Source organism: Xiphophorus maculatus, chromosome 20 (assembly GCF_002775205.1).
Source record: "Xiphophorus maculatus strain JP 163 A chromosome 20, X_maculatus-5.0-male, whole genome shotgun sequence".
Taxonomy (NCBI): Eukaryota; Metazoa; Chordata; class Actinopteri; order Cyprinodontiformes; family Poeciliidae; genus Xiphophorus; species Xiphophorus maculatus.
This window is the reverse complement of record NC_036462.1, coordinates 26,136,498-26,155,900: the sequence shown is the minus strand read 5'-3', so window position 1 is coordinate 26,155,900 and position 19,403 is coordinate 26,136,498. Positions and strand designations below refer to the sequence as shown.

At 40.9% G+C, this 19,403-nt stretch overlaps 2 protein-coding genes and 1 pseudogene across 2 annotated transcripts; all 3 read left to right on the top strand.

The window, feature by feature from the left end:
* Window positions 1-4,636, top strand: part of LOC102231239 — a 44,790-nt pseudogene extending 40,154 nt beyond the window's left edge.
* Window positions 4,637-5,494: 858 nt separating this feature from the next.
* Window positions 5,495-11,812, top strand: LOC102221820 (activity-dependent neuroprotector homeobox protein-like). The gene is made up of 4 exons (XM_014469368.2): window positions 5,495-5,867; window positions 6,416-6,528; window positions 8,563-8,655; window positions 8,755-11,812. Exons 2-4 carry the CDS (start codon window positions 6,421-6,423, stop codon window positions 11,392-11,394), a joined length of 2,841 nt encoding a protein of 946 aa, XP_014324854.2. The 5' UTR covers window positions 5,495-5,867; window positions 6,416-6,420; the 3' UTR covers window positions 11,395-11,812.
* A 495-nt stretch (window positions 11,813-12,307) lies between these two features.
* Window positions 12,308-16,958, top strand: LOC102221560 (bcl-2-like protein 1). Its single transcript, XM_005800621.3, has 3 exons — window positions 12,308-12,434; window positions 14,176-14,807; window positions 16,281-16,958. The coding sequence occupies exons 2-3, from the start codon at window positions 14,289-14,291 to the stop codon at window positions 16,419-16,421; spliced, it is 660 nt and encodes a 219-aa protein (XP_005800678.1). The 5' UTR covers window positions 12,308-12,434; window positions 14,176-14,288; the 3' UTR covers window positions 16,422-16,958.
* The last annotated feature ends 2,445 nt before the right edge of the window (window positions 16,959-19,403 follow it).

Here is a 19,403-nt window from a genome sequence, read left to right as displayed (position 1 = left end):
ACTCCTGTAAAGGGTAAGCAGCAGCGGCTGCCGGCGGTGAGTGGCCACTGGGGACTTTTGGCAATCAAAAGAAAACACACACACACACACCTTCGTTCTTGAAACATGTTCCAATGTTATTTAACGCATGCATTCCATTCCCATCACCAGTGACAAAGAAGCGTGACTTCTTCGACAGTGGGCTCCTCTATCAGTTTTGCATCAATTTCCGTCGCCGCCGGCGCCTATCTGAGCTGTTGAACGAAAGGGAGCAGGAGAATGATGGGGCTTCCATCCAAGAGGAAAACAATCTCGACAGTCCATGTTTTCTGCGCAAAGACCCCATCCAGGAGCATAACAATGCTTTTCAATCTAGTTAATATCACATTTTCTGTTTTCTAGTTGGAAAAATCCACTTTGATTCGAATGTTGGCTTCTGAATACACTTTTTTCCCCCTTGCAGTTGGGCCGAGTAAAGACATAAAACAGATCACAGGCGGCCGGAGATCCAGTCTGAATTCGCTTCAGCTTCATTCTGGTGGATTTCAAACTCTCGGTCAACTCTCTTCAAACTCAGTTGTGAGGTCCAATCCTAAATCAGGCAGGTGGAACAATTGCATTCAGAGCCCAGATAAATGAAATGTGATGTTTTAGAGGTAGAAAAGCCAAAAGTCTTAAAAACATAGAAAGTTGGAAAAAAAAACTAAATCAGTTTCCCTGGTTTTTCAAAGAGATAGATAGATAGATAGATAGATAAAATTATTTAATCCTAAGAAAATGTATATTTTTTTAATTTATTTAAAGTAAAGATAGATTAAATATTTTACATTTTTATCAGTTTTTGGACTTTTTGAACTTGTGGCACATGTGGCTTTCCGTACATGCTTCTTCTTGTGTGACAAGTTTACATTTGGCTGAGCTTTTCTTTTACAGTCGCGCCTGTGCAGCAGTATCTTCATTTCATTTATGGTTGCTCATCTCCACCGTCCAGCCCGTTTATAGCCGATAAGAACACGCCCGTTAATCTAATGATAATCTAGCGGAAGTCTTGAAACATCGAAGCCATTAGCATTTACCTATTTACCTATAGCATTTACCTGTTACCTATCGGGTGTGTTGTAGTTCTTACCTCCAGATACGCAACAGGTCTCTGACAGAAAGTGCTCAGTTTGCTAGTGCCATCAGATCAGAGGACACAGATGTGGTGCAGGGAAGCTTTACCTGCAGAATGAAAGGTGAAAGTCATGGTGACATTTTCTTTGGACCCTGCCCGGCCCAGAGTGGAGGGACAGTTTAAGGCTCCATATTGTAATAGAGCAGCTTAATGAACTCAAAGTGTCGCCCAAACCATTGTGTATTTGGGATGAGGGAATGGGGTTATTTTCATGGTAGGACAATTTGAAAGAAAAATAATAGAAAAGGTTTTTATAGAACTTAAATTTGTATTTTTCTTCAACAACAGGCCTATCTTTAAAACAACATTCTTGACCATAAATTAATAGTTCTGGGCCTCCTCCACCCTACGATGTATATACACCATGTTTCAAATTATTATGCAAATTGGATTAAATTCTCATAAAGATTACATTTTTTGTTGTGCTATTAAATTTCTAGATGGTCAGGTCTCTTTGAATCACTGTAATTAATTTCAGAGAGCTGGTTGATCAGTTTGTCTGGTGAGCTCAATTAAAGGAAATCTACTTAAGAAGGATGTTCCACATTATTAAGCAGGCCACAGGTTTTAAGCAATATGGGAAAGAGAAAGGATCTTTTTGCTGAAAATCATCAGATAGTGTAGTGCCGTATGACAAGATATGAAAACATATTTAACGAAAACTGAAGCATTATCGTACTGTGAAGAGATTTGTGGCTGATTCAGAACAAAGATGGGTTTGTACAGATAAAGGCATAATGAGGAAGGTTTCTGTTAGACAAATTCATCGGATTAAGAGAGCAGCTGTTAAAATGCTCTTACAAAGCAGCAAACAGTTATTTGAAGCTGCTGGAGCCTCTGGAACTTCAAGGTGACAGTGGGCCCAGCCGTACATGAAGATTAATTTTCAAACAGACTTGTTCACTGATGACTGCTGTGCAACCCTGGATGGTCCAGATGGACGCAGTAGTGGATTGGTGGTGGACGGTTACCACGTCCCAACACGGCTGTGACGTCAGCTAGGAGGTGGTGGAGTCATTTTTTGGGCAGAAATCATGGGGAGAGAATCATTGGTCGGCCCCTTCAGAGTCCCTGAAGGTGTGAAAATGACCTCAGCAAAGTATATGGACTTTCTGACTGATCACTTTCTTTCATGGTTCAAACAGAAGTGCATTCACTTCTTTCAGAAAGTGTATTCAAGCAGAAACTTTCCACAAACTCACAAGTTCAATGGATGCAAGAGTTGTGCTGTGATATCAAAGAAGGTCCTATGTTAACATGTAACTTGGTCTGTTAAGATGTTTTTGATTGAAATAGCTTCTGATTTTAGTACATGTGACCACTTAATGCTGCACATTCAAAGAATGACCGTTTGCAGTTCTTTATAATCCATAAAATGTTTAGAAAATCTGCTGTGCATAATAATTTGGAACAGAGCATTTTGAGTTTTTCACTTTTGAAAAAAATACTGTTGTCCTGGGGAGCTTTGTTCAGTAAAATTTCATTTATACTGTAATAGTTCATGACTTGAAAATTATACTGACCATCGTTTGCATTGACCATTTATGAAAATCTGAGAAAATATCACTAATAATTTGGAACACGGTGTATAAAGATACAGTTTTATATTTCTGCATATAGTGCTGCTCCCTTACTAGACAAAATTACACATACATTTTCATTTTATGAACTCGGATTCAAACTTCAGAGTTGTTATCACTACTTTCCTCATGGATGGCCATGGAAACCTTGTAAATGATGGTGTATGCCCTCTAGTATAGCATAGCATAGCATAGAGCCATATTCCTTTCAATATAAACCTTATAAACCTAATCATCTTTTCTGGCTCTACAGTTTTAAAAAGACATGTCACATGTGAGGAGTTACTGGCCCCTGGAGCACCCTTCATCAAGAAAGTGCTTACGGTGAGTGATTGTATGTGAGAAATCATATTTACTTTACATATCACACACATGATTGTAATGCTTGTAATATTGTGATTTTTTTTTTTATTATAACGCTTCTGGTGTGTGGACCAGAATAGTGGAATAGTTTATGGTGGGGACTAATGGGTGTCCTTAAAGCTCAGTCATTTTTATGAAAAATATTTTGAAACTGTCACCATGTCTTGACAGTATGTTATGAGACAAATATTCTGTGAAAAATATTGGTTGTTTCCAGTTAGCACTGGAAGAAGCCAATCAGAGCCAGGAGGCGGGTCAATCACAATCTCTCTCCCTCGCTCCCTGCTAAGCTGCAGCTAGCAGAGAATATTGTGAATGCTAAGGCTAGTCAGCATGGATACCGATTACGGTGGATAAAGGGTTTTTCTGTAGCAGGGAGTTGTTTTTCTGCCATTAGCTCATTAAGCAGCATTGATTGGCAGCGCTAAGACCCGCCCCCTGCCTCTGATTGGTTGTTTTTGGTCGGGAGCGGTGCATTTCTTCAGACAGCAGTAGTAGCTCAAGGAGGAGTTGGACGAGATTGATCCTTTCACAGATTATGTGTCTCTTATAATAGTGTCAGGACATGGTGACAGTTTTAACAAATATGAAAAAAAAAAAAACCAAAAAACGCTGCCTATAAAAGTTACATTCTGCAGCTTAAAATGAACTAAACTGTACCAGACTTGTTACTCACCCTCAAGTCCGTCCTTGAAAAACAACGATTATAGCTCAGTGCTAACTGTAAGTTTACAATTCCCCCAACTGTAAGATGTATTTTAATTCACCGTGACCCCAGGTGATCGGGGACGCCCTGGGTTGGGGCATTGTGGTCAGAGGCAGGGCTCCCTGCTACGTTCAAGCCGTGGATCCTGGCAGCCCTGCGGCAGCTGCTGGAGTTAAGGTGAGAGAAAAAAAATGGACAAATAAATCACATGACACAGTAAAACGTTAAGTGTTTAGACAGAAGTGAGATCCATGAATGTAACCAATCTCCATAGATACGGCAGTTTGTGTGCCAGGTGAATGGCAGGTGTGTTCTTTACCTGGACTACAAGACAGTGACCAGGCTGGTGATGACTGGACCTCGTGTTGTTGTGCTGGAGGTTATGGAGCAACTGGAATGAAAACAACGTCTGAACAACAATAATAATAATAATAAATCTTGAATAGGAACAAAACAAATGATTGTGAATTTTACAAAAAACAACAAAAAAACAGGGTTAGGAGGAGTACAAATACCTCGCTGTGCACCTGAACAACAGACGGGACTGGAGTGAAGCCTTCTACCAGAACGGACAGGGCAGAATGTGCCTCTTATGGAAGCTTATGTCCTTCTGAAGCTGCTACCCCCGCGACCCGACCTCGGACAAGCGGAAGAAGATGGATGGATGGATGGATGTTCTTCGGAGTTTGCAACACGATGCTGCAGATCATCTATAAATCTGTTTGGGACAGTGTAATATCTTCTGCCATCATCTGTTGGGGTAGCAAGTGACTGAAAAAAAGGCTAAAGCCGAAGAAAATAAGGCTGGTTCTGTTCTGGGGACTCCTCTTGAACCTCGAGAGATCATTGTGCAAAGGATTCTTCATAAAATAAAAAAAACATTATGGACAACGATGAGCATCCTCTTCATGACATTGTCATACAATAAAAGTGTCTTCAGTCAGAGGACTCTTCAGATTTGGTGCAACAGACTGCTACAGGATATCCTTCCTGCCCAAACCCATCAGCATTTACAACAATTCTTTGAAGTAAGCTTGCCACCCATCCTGTAAAATACGGAACCGTCCCGTATTGAACCAATACGAGACGCGATTTGGTCCATATTTCTATAAATGTCTGATACAAACCCAACTCCTTATTGTATAAATATTTTTGGTATTGGTCTTTAAAATACCAGAAGTTGCACAGAACTTACTTTTGGCTGTCTGAGATTAATTTAAAAATATTAAATCACGTGCTCTGATCAGTTACTCAGTACTTCAGTACTTTACTTTTTACCAAATACCTTTTGCACCTGTTTAATTAACATGTTTAAGTTATACTACTCTGATTGGAGTAATGATTGCCCTAATGACTGCCCTCTGTAATGATTCCCCTATTGATACTTTAGTTTTACAAAACACAGCCATAAAGTGAAGTGCACCACTTCTGTGGGCACCAAACCGTGGTGGGCATCCCTTATTTTCATTTCTGAAAGGTGGCAACCCTACTTTGAAGATAATATGAGTTTATAAAGCATTCTGAATTGAATTGAAAAATAATATTTTTCTGAAAGTCTACAAAACATATTTGATTTGACATTTAAACTGTGAAGCTGTTAATAAAAATCATTGGCGCATTTTACGCCATGAATAAAACCACATCAAACAGTCTCTTAACATTAAAACGCCACTTCCGTCTTTTCCTGGTCGCCATTTTGGATTTTATGTAAAGCACTTGAAATATAGAATGCTGCTAACAGACTAGCCTCGGGACTGAAACGAGCTAAAGAGATAGCGAGGGGGAATGTTGGGCCTGGGGGACGTACGTAGTGTGCTAGACTATTAAAACGAGCACTATCATATTTAGTGCGTTGTCTAAGCCGCTTGTTGCTGCAGATGCGGCAGCTAACTAGATAGCTAGCGTTTAGCCAGTTAACTGTGAAGGAGCTAATAGCATTAGCATTTCGGCGTCAGAACAGAGTGAGAACATCACCAGTCAATTCGTCCCGAGTCACAGAGTTTACTCCTTTGTTACCAGTTTATGTCAGTGAGGCGAACTGTATAGTCCGGAAACACATTGTGAGGTAAGTCACCCTCCGTTTTCATATTACCACAAAATTATAAAAAGTCTGGCTAAATGACCCCAGTTTTTAGATGTGGACCCTGCTGCAAGAAGCAGCTAGCAGTGCTAACGGAACAAAGCTAACGCCATTGAGCGGGTTTCAGGGTAAAAAGCTTCATTAGGCCTGTCTGATGAGGCGATCTCTCATGCATGGGGTCAGTCAGTTTGTAGCATATTCACAACAACACAAGCTAGCTGCAGCAGTGCTATTGTATTGAGATATCCGTCCATGCTGCATGTTGTCACTGAGATGAGTTAAGGGGTCGCGCCCTCCCATGTCAAATCTGTCCGGTTTAGTCGTTGCACTGATTATTAATACTCGTTTAAAAGTTTTTGCAATTCAAAGTGTCTGTTGTGATTTGTCTGAAATCAAAGGCTGAATCGGGGATTTTCTTTTTCAAAAGTGCTACACTGCTATATTATGCAGCAGTGTAGCACTAGCCAAGGAGAATCCCTGCAGATGCACTTTAACCAGCTTCAAGGACTCTTAGTATTTCTCTTTTCTCCCAGGAGCCATGTACCAGCTCCCTGTGAACAATCTGACAAGAATCCGGAAAGCTAGAAAACAAGTGAAGAAAAACCTAGAAGACATAGGACTCGAGCTCTGCAAGGAGGTAGCAGAGGTGAGTGGGGTTTTTTAGTTGTATTGTATTTGTCTACGTTTTTTTAAATAAGTGGTATCAGAGTATCGACTCGACTTCAGCTCAGCTGCCTGTGGCAGTGGGTGAAATGTTGAAAACATAATTAGCTTACACACAAGAAGAACAGATTTGCAGCATATTGTCAAAAACAGTAATGGCTAGCAGCCTAGCATGCATCTACAATCAGGTCCTCTTCAGGTTCGTGTCAATAGATTAAAATATTATCAAAGTTTAGCTTTTTTAATAAATCATTTAAAATAAATATTGCTAAAGAGACTGTATCCCAATTACATTACCGTATTTTCCGCACAATAAGGGGCACCTAAAAACCTTCAATTTTCTCAAAAGCCGAGAGTGCGCCTTATAATCCGGTGCGCCTTATATATGGACCAATATTGAGCCACCACAGGTCTCGTAACTACGGTAAGCAGCCGCCGACTTCATTTTCCCCCGTAGAAGAAGAAGCGCGCGGTGCACGCTGGGTTTTGTGTAAAGACCCCAAAATGGCTCCTATTAAGAGACACGCTTACGACGCAGAGTTTAAGCTCAAGGCGATCAGTCACGCAGTAGAACACGGGAATAGAGCAGCAGCGAGAGATTTTATCATGAACGAATCAATGGTGCAGAAGTGGATATATATTGTGATTGCACTAAGCTTTGATTTACCGTAACAGTATCAGACTGTTTTTTACGTGTTTATTGAATCGAGAAAAAGTTCCCCTCCACTATATGTTATACCTAAACTGTGTCACGAAAATACCACGTCACTTACTTTACCTCGGGGAAAATAATAAAACAGCTGTTTATTCATTTTGGGAATGAACAGAGTTTTCAGAACGCTGGTTTGTAATCTATTAATAAAGTTTGACTGACCTATCTGACAATTTTTTGACATTCCCTTTAGCGCAGCTCCATCTAATGGATGCATAACGTAACCCCAGCGTCTATTCTATGCGCCTTATAATGCGGTGCGCCTTATATATGAAAGAAGTTTTAAAATAGGCCATTCATTGAAGGTGCGCCTTATAATGTTTTGCGCCTCATAGTGCGGAAAATACGGTAATAGAAAATTGAGTGGAAGAAAAAACTCAAGTAGGACGGAAGTACACAAATATAGGGACGACTGCAGCCCTGCGGATTGTGAAGAAAACAACACTCAAGTGTTTAAGGGAACTTTATGAACCAGGAGTCCCAACACAGATTTATTCTGGACATGGACTCCAATTTTCTCATTTCTTGTGGTAAACAACTTCTGGGACAGAGGCGAGGTCAGGAATATTTTGCCTCGACTCAGGAGAAAAAGGTCTGCACTGCTGCTCAGTGATGGAAAGTAATGTTTTTTGCATTAAAGTAAATTTTATATGGAATTTCCATATTTATTCCGCTCGGACCGTAATGTGGAAATTAAGGTCTGTGTGGAGAGTGGAGAGGCATGTAGCGGAAGAATGGAATGCCACACTGAAACAAACGTTTAATAGCTGGTAAATTTATTGACCATTGTATCACTGTGCCTGATTGGCTAGCAAACTGACCTGGCCTTACCAGAATAGGGAATGTATGTAGAGTATCACTGAGGTATAGATGAGCAATGTAGACCATAGTCATTTAAATTGACAGAGCTAAAACCTTGAAATTTAACACTTTTTGTGTAATATTTTTTTGTAAATAATTTTTTGTATTTAATTACTGAAACATTTTTTGATTTTTTTGTATTTATTTTTATTTAGCAACCTTCTGTATCTTATTTTCTTATTTTCACCTACTTTTGAGCTTAATCTGTCTTGTAATACGAAGCTTTTTGGAGCTAAGTTAGACACTTCAGAGAAATCAAGACTTTTGATAATGCATAATTAATTTGGTATCAACACTGTCGATCAAAACTGAGACCCGAGTAAAGAATATAAAGCTCTCACCAATGTCCAATCTGTCTTGTATCTGTTAAGAATGTATAAATTTGACTATGTGCTTACTTAATTATGCTTAGTTGTCTTCTTAATTGTCCCATTAACTCTGCAGGAGTTTAAGGAGTTTTGCCCAGATGAACAAACTGTAAAGGAGACTGCAGGCTATGACATCTGCACATGGGATCCGTCTCACTCTAAAACACAGGTAAATTCTCTTCCAGCTCAAACTTTTATGAATAAATCACCTCATTTTCTAAGACCACTGTTTCTTTCCTGGGTGTTTTTATTTTAATTTTTTTTTTAGGGGTACCGATCGAAGCAGTTTTGCTGTACAGAGTGCCGATTTTCTTCCAAATACTACTCTGGCTACAAAAATCACTTCCGCAATGTGCACCGGAAAACATTGGAGAGTCAACTTCTGCTCAACTGTCCCTACTGTGCTTTCAGTGCAAACAGGAGGACCCTGGAGACGCATGTCAAAATATTCCACATAACCAACTCATTCCAGCTGAACTATGGCAACCCACGTGCTTCCGTTTTGGGTAACAGCGCCGTACAGGGAAACAGACTGGAGAAACCAATGTACTTCTGCAAGAAGTGCAAATTCCGAGACGCACTCTACAATGTTGTCAGGAGGCATATTTATAGAGAACATTTCCAGCATATTGTTTCACCGTATCATGGCAGGGTCACTGGATCTGTTAAAAACGGTGCGTGTTCCCTCAGCGGCAACAACATTTTCTGCAAACAGTGTCCGTTTTCCACACGGAGCTACGAGGCTTTGGTGCAGCATGTTATCGAGTACCACGAACGCATCGGTTCCCAAGTTACAACCATGATTGGACATGCTAATGTCATGATGTCAAAGCCTCAACCTACCATGAACGAGAAAGCTGCTCTGATTATTAACAGGGGAAAAGCTCCTAGACCTGAGCCAACAACGCAACCGGTAATTGGATACCTGAAGCCCACTGTTAAGAGTCCGCTCAGTGTCCCGGTCAATCCGAAGCAGGTCAAGGTTAATGCCAATGGTGCTGTGGCTGAAAATAATCAAACTGGTGTAAACACGGCCCAAACACAGAAGTGGAAGATATGCACCGTTTGCAATGAGCTCTTTCCTGAAAACCTGTACAGTGCTCATTTCGAGTGTGCTCACAAGGCTAAAAAGGTCTGGGCACTGGCCAAGTACATCATGAAAATCCACAACTTCACCAGCAAGTGTTTGCTTTGCAACCGCTATCTTCCCAGCAGCACATTATTGAACCACATGCTGATTCATGGCTTAACCTGTCCACAGTGCCACTCTGCTTTCCACAGTATTGAGAAAATCATGGAGCACACAGCCAAGACCCACCCAGATGAGTTTGTTGGACCCTCTGGTGCATCCCCTCTAACCTTTGATCTGACTATTAAACAAACCAAACCCACTAACATTCAGCTCGCTGTCCTCACTTTCAACATGAAGGAGTCGCCCAATGGTCAAGATCAATCTCCACCGCCGCTGCAGTACGTTCAGCTGCCTGGAAAATTACAGCCGGTTAGAATTGTGGAAAAGCAAAACGAACCAAGAAATGTAGCTTCACTTATCCAGAACAGTGACGTTGGAAAGACTGTTTGTCCGCTGTGCTTCTCCATCCTCAAAGGCCCCATTTCTGACGCCTTGTCCATGCACCTGAGACAACGACATCAAGTGATCCAAACCATGCATCCTGTCGAAAATAAGATGACATACAAGTGCATTCATTGTTTAGGGGTGTACACTAGTAACATGGTAGCTTCCACAATTACGCTGCACCTTGTGCAGTGCAGAGCCGTTGGTAGGAGTCAGTCGAGTCAGGGCTTCAAATCCGCCTTGACTCTCAACTCGGCAGGTGCCGGTATTCTCAAGAGACAGTTGCCAACACAATCTCCTTCAAGTCCCAAGAAAATCAAAATGAGCAAAAAAACAGATCCCTTCCGCGGAAGCACGGCTCCATTTGACGGCCTGGTTCTGGATCCGTCGGGTTGCGAGCACAAGACTCACGAGGCCAGGAAAGAGTTCTTGACAGCATACTTCAATCGACGGCCATACCCAACTTCTCAAGAAGTGGAGAAGCTGGCCGCGAGTCTGTGGCTGTGGAAATCTGAAGTTGCTAGTCACTTTGCGTTGAAGCGAAAGCTGTGTTTAAAGGCTTGTGAAACCAAGAAGGTTTTGGTCCAAGTTGGCCTTGACATGAACGCTGTGCGCAAGCTGAAACATTACCTGATCTTTGATAAGGGGAGGTTGGTCGGCACCACCTCTGGTAGGTCTACAGGCTTAAAGTCACATGTGCCACACTCAAAACCAAAACGACGTCCACACACACCCAACCACACAGTGGAACAGAGTGGTTTGCACATAGAAATCATTTCAATAGACTCAGACAACGAAGAAGAAACAGAGGATCCTGTCCAGATTGAAGAAGTTGACACAAACCCTGGAGACAATGCAGACTACAAGTGCCTGGAGAACCTGACAGAAGAGAGAGAACGTGTGGAAGTGACTGATCGTTCAGAAGAAAAGAGCAGTAGCCCAGATGGCAAAGAAGATGACCTGATCCAAGACGTGTCTGTCTTATCTGAAAATGAAAAAGTTGAGCCAAACCAAAAAGACGAAGTCTTGTCAGAGAATGAAAAGGTTGGTATAGAAGTAAAGGTTTTGCCAGAGAACGACACGTCTGATGTACAACAAGAAGGGGAGGTCTTGGAGAATGAAAAAGCTGACCCCAAACAAGAAGAAGAGGTCTTTACAGGGAATGAAAAGGCTGAGCAAAACCAAGAAGAGGTCTTGGAGAATGAAAAGGTGGAGTCCAAGTCCCCACAGAACCTGACAAAAGAGGGAAACCATGAGGGCATGGATGAGCCTTCCATGGAAACCAGCTCTATTGACGATGGGAAAGAAAATGCTGACATGCCCTCATGTTAGTGTTCTTTTGTTCTGGTTGAAAATTAGCGGAGTTTCACAAGTGAACGAGTTGTACTGCTCCAAAAGTGGTTGTATCTCGAAGGGCTGTTATTAACTTGGCATGGGGTACATGAGTTCATCCATTTTTAATGTGTTACTCTTAACCAGAGGAAAAACTGTTACCTTAACCTGCACTGTATAATCACCGATGCATTTAATATATATAGACGGTTCTTCTTTGCCTACATTGTGGTTCTGTTTCAAACTGTATTACTTTTCCTAGCTGCCACGACGCATAAAATGTTTTTTTCAAGTTTCCCTACCTTTTGTTTACTTCTGTCTTGTTTCTGTGTACCCTCTTCATCTTATCCCAGACTTAGACGATTTAAGATGCATTTAAAGTTTATGTACCCGTTTCAATAAAAATGTTAATTAAAAAGTTTGTTGGGATTCAGTCTACCTGTTCATAAAAAACTTTCAAAAACAGCCAAAAATGAAAGCAGGTTAAAGATAAAATATGAAGTAAAATACACACATTGCAGCATTTTCATAATGTTAATTATTGTGAATTATTTAGATAAAAGGTTCAGCTATAAAGGTATTTTACAAGGAAGAGGCTTTCATTCAAATATCATCTTATAAATATGCATTTATAGAGTGTTGGAGTAATGGAATAGACTAGAATATACTTTATTGATCCCAAGGGGAAATTGCTTATTCGCTGGTAATCGACTCCATCCAAGGTGTAAATACTAGCAAGCGCAAATATAAACGATGTACAAATTATCAAAAATGACTAAATATAAAATTAAAATAAGAATGCGCGTGGAAATATATTGGTCTATACTAAACGTTACGGATCAGCTCTCTAAATTTCCGGGGTGTCTCGATTGTTGATTGGCGCAGGAGCGTGAAAAGGCGGGACTTCTCACGGCATCAGCGACGCAATTGGCCAACAGACTGAACGGGCCCCTGTCAGTTGCAAAAATGCTGTCTGCAATTCCATCCACTTTTACCTTCAAACCTGCTTTCTTAGCGGAATAATTAGACTTCCGGGAGCTGTAAGTATAACTGCCAGACACAACTGACTATTAAAAACACATCGTATGTACTTTTTTGCTCTTCCCTCCCCCCCCCTTCTTTTCTGGAGCGTATCTTGTAGGCAGTTTAGCAGCTAGTTAGCATGCAAGGCTAACCCAGTTATTTCCAAACTGCGTGACTTGATGGAGCTGTCAGAGATGGCTCGTTTTCTCTGAGAGAGACGCTTGGCTTAGTCAACAATTCACTACGATGTGGTTCCGTGAACGGCGATCACGACGAGTTGTGATGTGCTGTGGCTAAATCTAGATCCCGTTAATTCGTATTTATACTGATGATCTGCACTGCTGCAATATGTGTCTCCAATCAACGCAGTTGAACATGTCAAATAACCTGTCTAACAATAATGCAGGCTGCCAAGCATTGCACCCGCTATTTAATTGGGATTTTATGTGACAAAAAGTAGTGCATAGTTGTGAGGTGGAAGAAAACTGATACACGATTTTCATTTTTGCTTCTAGCAAAACAAAACATTTATCTAAGCAGTGTAGCTTTAATGTGTGTCCAGCAGAAAAGAAAAGATACAATATAACTGATTTTCAAAGAAATTACAGCTGTATATTATTTTGAGATGTCTGTACCTGCGTTACGTGTCTAGACACTGATTTTTTATTTTTTTTTTAAGTTTTGATGTGCAGCATTGGTTTTGTACTGCACACAGAGTTGCATATGTAGTTCAGTTTCGGTCTTCAGCCTCTTTCAGTCTCCACAAAATGAGTTTTTGCAAACTACAAACAGGACTTCTTATGGTTTTCCTCCAGCAATTGCTTATTCCCGAAGGCATGTTTGGACAGTTGCAGATGTAGCTGGAAGTATTTATTGCTCTGTTTTACGCATTTATTCCTGTTACTTTTGCACAGTTGCTGTGATGCACAAACATGCTGCGTACAACTGGGAGCAGCTGGTTAACATCTCAAAAGCTCAAATAATTACCAGAACTAAAACCCCGAAACCCAGAGGAGTTGAAGAGGAAGCTTTCGTGGATGCAGGAGGAAGTTCAGACCGTGTCTTCCATCGATTGCGATGCCCGCAGAAAGCCAGAAATTTAACAATGAGCAGTAAAAGCAGTTGAGGTTGATTAGCAGAGCTTCCCAAAAAACTGATGGTATGATGTAGGACAATGCTACTGTGAAATATCGTCTCTGCTGCCCCGATTATTGAACCGTTTTGGTTGTTTTGTGTTGTTTTTAGTTCCCCAATTAGTGCATACAAAAAGAATACGGTCTAAGAAACAACGACACTGATCTGTAAAATAACAAATAACCAAATTAGATAAGAGAACAAATGACAACAAAACATTAAAATAACCAAGCAAACGAAAAAGAAGGAGGCATTCAGGACAAAGCAGAGAACATAGCCAAGTGATGTCACAACAAAAAAGACATTTTAAAAATTCAAAAATACTTTATTGACCCCAAAGGGGAGGTTGGTTGTTTTTTGTTGTTCTTTTTTTTTTTGGGGCAGTTTTGTAGCTGTTAGCAAGTCATGAGACACTCATAAAGCTACTTTCTTTTGTCAAACCAACGTGTATCACAAAAAATCATTACTTTGTATTCATCCTTCACATGAAAGAAAGCTCATTAAATACATTTCCGTTTGTGTGTAACATGACAAGATGTGTACGAGGTAAAGTGATGTGCATGTATTACCGTTTCCCTAAAAAACGGCACACCGCCGCATCGTGATTGTCCTCTGTGGTTCCAGGTTGCTGTTGCCGGCTGCGGCGTTGGCCACGGAAGCTCCAATGTGACATCTGGCGGCCTGGGAGAAATGAAAGCGTCATGGCGTCTCGCTAGGTCGACTGCGTGTTGTGAATAATGGCCTACAGCAACAGAGAACTGGTGGAGTTCTACATAAGCTACAAATTGTCTCAGAGAAACTATTCAAGCTCTCTGCTGAGGTCCGAGGTTGCCGGGGGCAGGACCAATTGGGAAGGGGACAGCCGGGTCCCTAGCAATGGCCGGCTGGTCAACAGCCGGGCCGGGCCCCCGGGGAAGCCCAGGGGCCCAATGGCCGGTGTTGAGGTCGTCAAATCAGTTCTGAAGGACGCGGCGGAGGAGTTTGAGCGCCTCTACACCCAAAGCTTTAAACACCTCTCCTTGCAGCTGGACATCACCCCCGACACGGCCTACCACAGCTTCAAGACCGTGCTGGACGAGTTGTTCAAGGGCGGGGTCAACTGGGGGCGGGTGGTGGCCATGTTTACCTTCGGGGGGATTCTGTGTGTGGACTGCGTCCAGAAGAATATGAGTGAGCTGGTCTCCCGCATTGCCGAATGGATGACCACTTACCTGGATGAGCAGCTCAGTCCCTGGATCCAGAGCCAGGGAGGATGGGTACGTCTCCACAGCGACATGCCTCTTCAATGAGTTTAGAATATTATTTAAACTAAAATCTCATTTAGTTCAGGAACTCCATCACCAAGTGAAACTCATTATATAGATTAACTAGACAAAGGCTGATGGTTTAGCTTTTAAAATTAGAATATTACATCAGACCAATAAAAAAAGTCTTAGTTTTAAAACAGAAATGTGAGCTTAATGGAAGAACTATATTTAATAGCTGCTTAAAGGTTGTTGTTTTTGACAGCTACTTTTAAAGGGGCAGTTTTATGTAAAATTGACTTTTTCGTTTTACATTATGTTTTAATGTTATTCCCTCATCAAAAAACATACCTGGAGTGTTTCTTTTATTCTTTCATGTATGTTTAGGAAATCTTTTAATCTCCCAACCATTCAGCTGTGCAAAACGGCTATTTGTATCGAGCGCCGCCTTCGAGATGCGGATCGTCTTCGGAGCTTCAGTTTCTAAGCTTCCTCGTTACAGACCCTCCTCCACCTGCAGCTCCCCCACTTGGCTCCTTCAGACTAGCCAGCAGCAATTAGCAAACACCTGCTGAGCTCATTATAGGAGCTACTTCTCAGTGAAACGCTGGTAAAATCGTTGCTAAAGGGTTAATAGAGCAGCAGTGTTGTGATGACGTCCAGGAGGCAGAGTTTCAGAAAGAACAGGAATTTTTAAAGAGACCGAGGCCCAATTTCAAGGTGTTAGTCATATTTGATATATATGGCATTTTGATAACAACTGAAGGTAACATAGTTACTTGATTATGCTATAAAATGGCACTATTTGCCTAGAAAACACGATATTGCCCCCTTAATGTGACAAATGAGGATCTTATATTTTAATGTATTGAACGATGAATCTATATACAGAAACATTTGTATTTGCTCCCCTTTAGATTCAAGTTTTTTTTTCCCTTTTCATTTTCGTCTCACTTAAACATTTCAGATCATTAAGAAAAAAACTATATCAAATATATCCTGAGTTAATACAAAAAAAACAACAACTCAGTTTTGTTTTAGCTAACCCATCCAAACCAACCTGGCATGAAGGAAAATAAAAGCCAAACTTTGTTGATCATGATTGATTTTTAAAACCAATAAAAGAGAAATTAAGAAAATTATGAACTACCCCGAATATCCGCTTTCAGCGTCTTCAGTCAGAAGCTTTGTCAGGGCCGCAGCAATACGGCCTGCTAGAGAAAATCCTTTCAGCCCACTGGAATTGGACTGTCTACAACAAATTACAACAACCTTTAACTTCCCTTTGGGATTTTTAAATATAATTTAATGTAATTGAACTGAAAAAAACGGCATAGGCACTTTTTATAGGCTCTGTAAGGACGACCAAGAGAAAGAAAAGCAGAGAAAACTCTTTTTCTCAGCGCTGTATTCTCTACCAAAGTAAAAACCAACACGTTGTAACTCTCTGTCTGCTGTGTGTGTGTGTGTGTGTGTGTTTCGTAGGACCGCTTTGCTAACCTGTACGGCCAGGACGCCGCTGCAGAGGGCCGGAGGTTTCGGGAGACCTTGAACAAATGGCTGCTAGTTGGTGTGGCTCTGCTGACCGGAGCTCTGCTCGTCGTGTTCGTCGCTAAGAAACGATGAGCGCTCTGCATGTCCGTCATCATGGCACACCGTGTGTAATGCTATGCCAACGCAAGTTAAAATAAAGTAGTTATTGTTTACATTAAAGAAAAGAAGAAAAAAAACAACAACATAAAGCCCGATCTGCTTGTGCACTGAATGTTAGGCTGCAGTCAAGCAAATGGTAGAAGTATCCACGACTAATGTAGCTTCAGTGAGCTGTTATACTTCTCACTCTGCTTTTCTGGTTTCTTTTAACATGCAGCAGTGCATTTTTAGTTGTTTAAGGGTCTTAATGTTCAGACTTGAAGTGCTTTAAATGAACATAAGCTATAAAAAAAGACTGAGAAACATGCAGCTGGTTTGTTGAATTTGCTTTTTTTTTTTGTTTTCTTTCATATTGCCTTCTGTGCGTTATCCAAGGACCAACTCTCATGTCTCTCAAACTGACAGCCGACAGTTTATATTCCCTCCACCCCACTGTGTAACATTGGAGTCTGTTTGTTGCCTGTACTGGAGTCTTAGGCATGCTTCAAAAATAAATATATTTATGTTTTTCTTGTGGTGTTGTTTTTGTGTGCCTGTGTTGTTTGTTGGTGAGATTTCCTGAAGCACAATATGTTAAACGCCCTCAGTCAGGGGTGCAATTACTTTAGATTGCAATCAATCTACTGATTGCTCTGACAATTAATCAAAAGTGGCATATTCTACAGGTTTTTCAGTGAAGCACCTGACTTTTTTTTGGTACAAAACCAGACATACAACAAAAGATGCAAAGAATTCCTTTAAAAAAAAAAACCCCAGAAAATAAACATTTCATTGCCTTAGATGCAATTACATGACAATCAGAACCAGTTGAAGCTAAAACTAAAAGAGTTTTGGCTAAAACATATTTATAAAGGTCTTTTATATGAAAGGTAAAATGTATAAATGTTTAGGTATAATCACTGCTCTGAATAAGTTGAGTTTTTTCAGCATGTGCCCAGCTAATGATTAATTGATAACTAAATTAGTTGATTATTTCATTAATCTGTTAATCCAATTAATCACTTTATATCTGGAAAGAGTAAGTTATTTGGTCAGAAAAAACCACATAACCTACTTATAACCTTTTAGCAACATTTTACTTGCTTTATATCTGTCTTTATATCACTGGGTAGATTTGGTTACAGTGAAATGAGTCAACTTTCTGCTCATTTGACAAAGACACACAATAAATATAAATATGACACGATTAAGAGTCACTATTTGAGCTACAGTTGAGGTGTTTTTAACTTTCCAGATGCAGATGCCGTACTTTCCAGATTTGTATTTGTAAATTTAAAAAATCAAGATAATTTTTTTCTCCCATTTTCTGTTCATGTGCTTGTTTGTGTTGGATAAACACCAAATAAGATACTTTGAATACAAGTTGCGTAAGAAATTAGTGGCTTGAATACTTTTATAAGTCGCCTGCTTTGAGTTTGTGGTCCGTCGAGCTTCAGCTGTAGGAGTAGTGCTGCATACGAGCCGCCAGAGGGCGCCGGCGCACCGCGCGGTCTGAGCGCGACATTCTTTAACCGCTGCTGTTGATCGAAGTTCTCTTTTTCACCGTAAGTCAACCAATTTGTTTTGATTTTTTTTTTATTATTATTTTTTTACATCGTATACTGTCGGAATTTATATATATAAAAAAAAAAAAAAAATTCACACCTACAAACAAGCCAACCTGGAGTCACTGACCGCATATTTGGCTGTCGTGAAGTTTTACAGGAAACACAACTTTTAACCGAATAGTCACAGCCGGAATGAAGACATCTCTGCAGGTCCTCCCAGTCTGCTCTGGAAATTAAAGCGCAGTGCGCAGCAGCAGCAGGAGAGAGAAGCTTTTCGCCACTAACGGATGGTTCTGTGAGTGAACTGGAGCGGGCCTGTGGTTGCTAATCTATCCCTGTCATTTGCTGCCATTTCCCCAGAGCAGGGCCGACAGCTGCTGCAGATAAACAGCAGATAGAGACAGTTGAGGAAAGGATATAAATTATGGATGTGACTTTTTCTTCACATCTCGTGCCTCTCTCTCCCCCTCCCTCCCTTTCAGTCGTTTCCTTGTGCTTTTTATTAATATGTTTTTTTTTATCATTATTATTTTTAACTTTTCAATATATTTCCAGGGAAGGTAATCCTTGCAGGTGTCTACGCCTGCCGTTTTAGAGGAAACAATAAAATAAAAATAATCACTAGACCGAGAAGGTCATCTAACTTTATGCAACGATTCCTGTCTCAACGGAGAATGAAACGGTTTGTTTGTAACGGTTGACTGGCATTTGCCAGCTCTGAATCAACAACCAAACAAGTTTTTACAACTTTCTTGGTGAAGAGTGTGGTCTGTGTGCGTGTGTGTGTGTGTGTGTGTGTGTGTGTGTGCGTGTGTGTGTGTGTGTGTGTGTGTGTGTGTGTTTGTTTGTAATAACTTGTAGGGACCATTTTCCTGACTCATCCTATGTTGTGGGGACCAAAGCCTGGTCCCCACAAGGGGAAATGCTGTTTTTGGGTCAGGGGTTAGATTTATTACTAAGGTGTGAATTGAGTTTTGGTTAGGGTCAGGATTAAGAATAGGGTAAGGGCTACGGGCTTTAGGCTGTGGAAATGAATGGAAGTCAATGGAAAATGCCCATAAAGATCGCCACACAAACGTGTGTGTGTGGGGGGGGGTGGATGGTGTTGCCAGATGTTCGCTGATCTGTGTTCAACAAGATGAAACCAAATGCATAAATGAAAGTATTATTTCTCCTTGACGGCTGCAATGAGGCGTGAAGCCAATGTTTTAGCCACACAGATTATGAGAGCTGCCAGGATCCAATCACACCAGATTCAATCGGTTATTTAAAAAACAAAAAAACAAACCCCCACCCACCAAACTCCTTGATAGCGACAGTCTTTTTTCACGGTCAATTGCAGCAAAGTGTGTGTTTGTGTTTGTCACGTATAAAGCCACCCAGAGAGGCTCTGGCCGACTAACTGACA

Coding starts and splice junctions, on each gene's coding strand:
- LOC102221820 (XM_014469368.2), top strand. CDS start 6,421: ATGTACCAGCTCCCTGTGAACAATCTGACAAGAATCCGGAAAGCTAGA. Junction 6,529..8,562: donor TCTGCAAGGAGGTAGCAGAG/GTGAGTGGGGTT, acceptor TTAACTCTGCAG/GAGTTTAAGGAGTTTTGCCC. Junction 8,656..8,754: donor CGTCTCACTCTAAAACACAG/GTAAATTCTCTT, acceptor TTTTTTTTTTAG/GGGTACCGATCGAAGCAGTT.
- LOC102221560 (XM_005800621.3), top strand. CDS start 14,289: ATGGCCTACAGCAACAGAGAACTGGTGGAGTTCTACATAAGCTACAAA. Junction 14,808..16,280: donor TCCAGAGCCAGGGAGGATGG/GTACGTCTCCAC, acceptor TGTGTTTCGTAG/GACCGCTTTGCTAACCTGTA.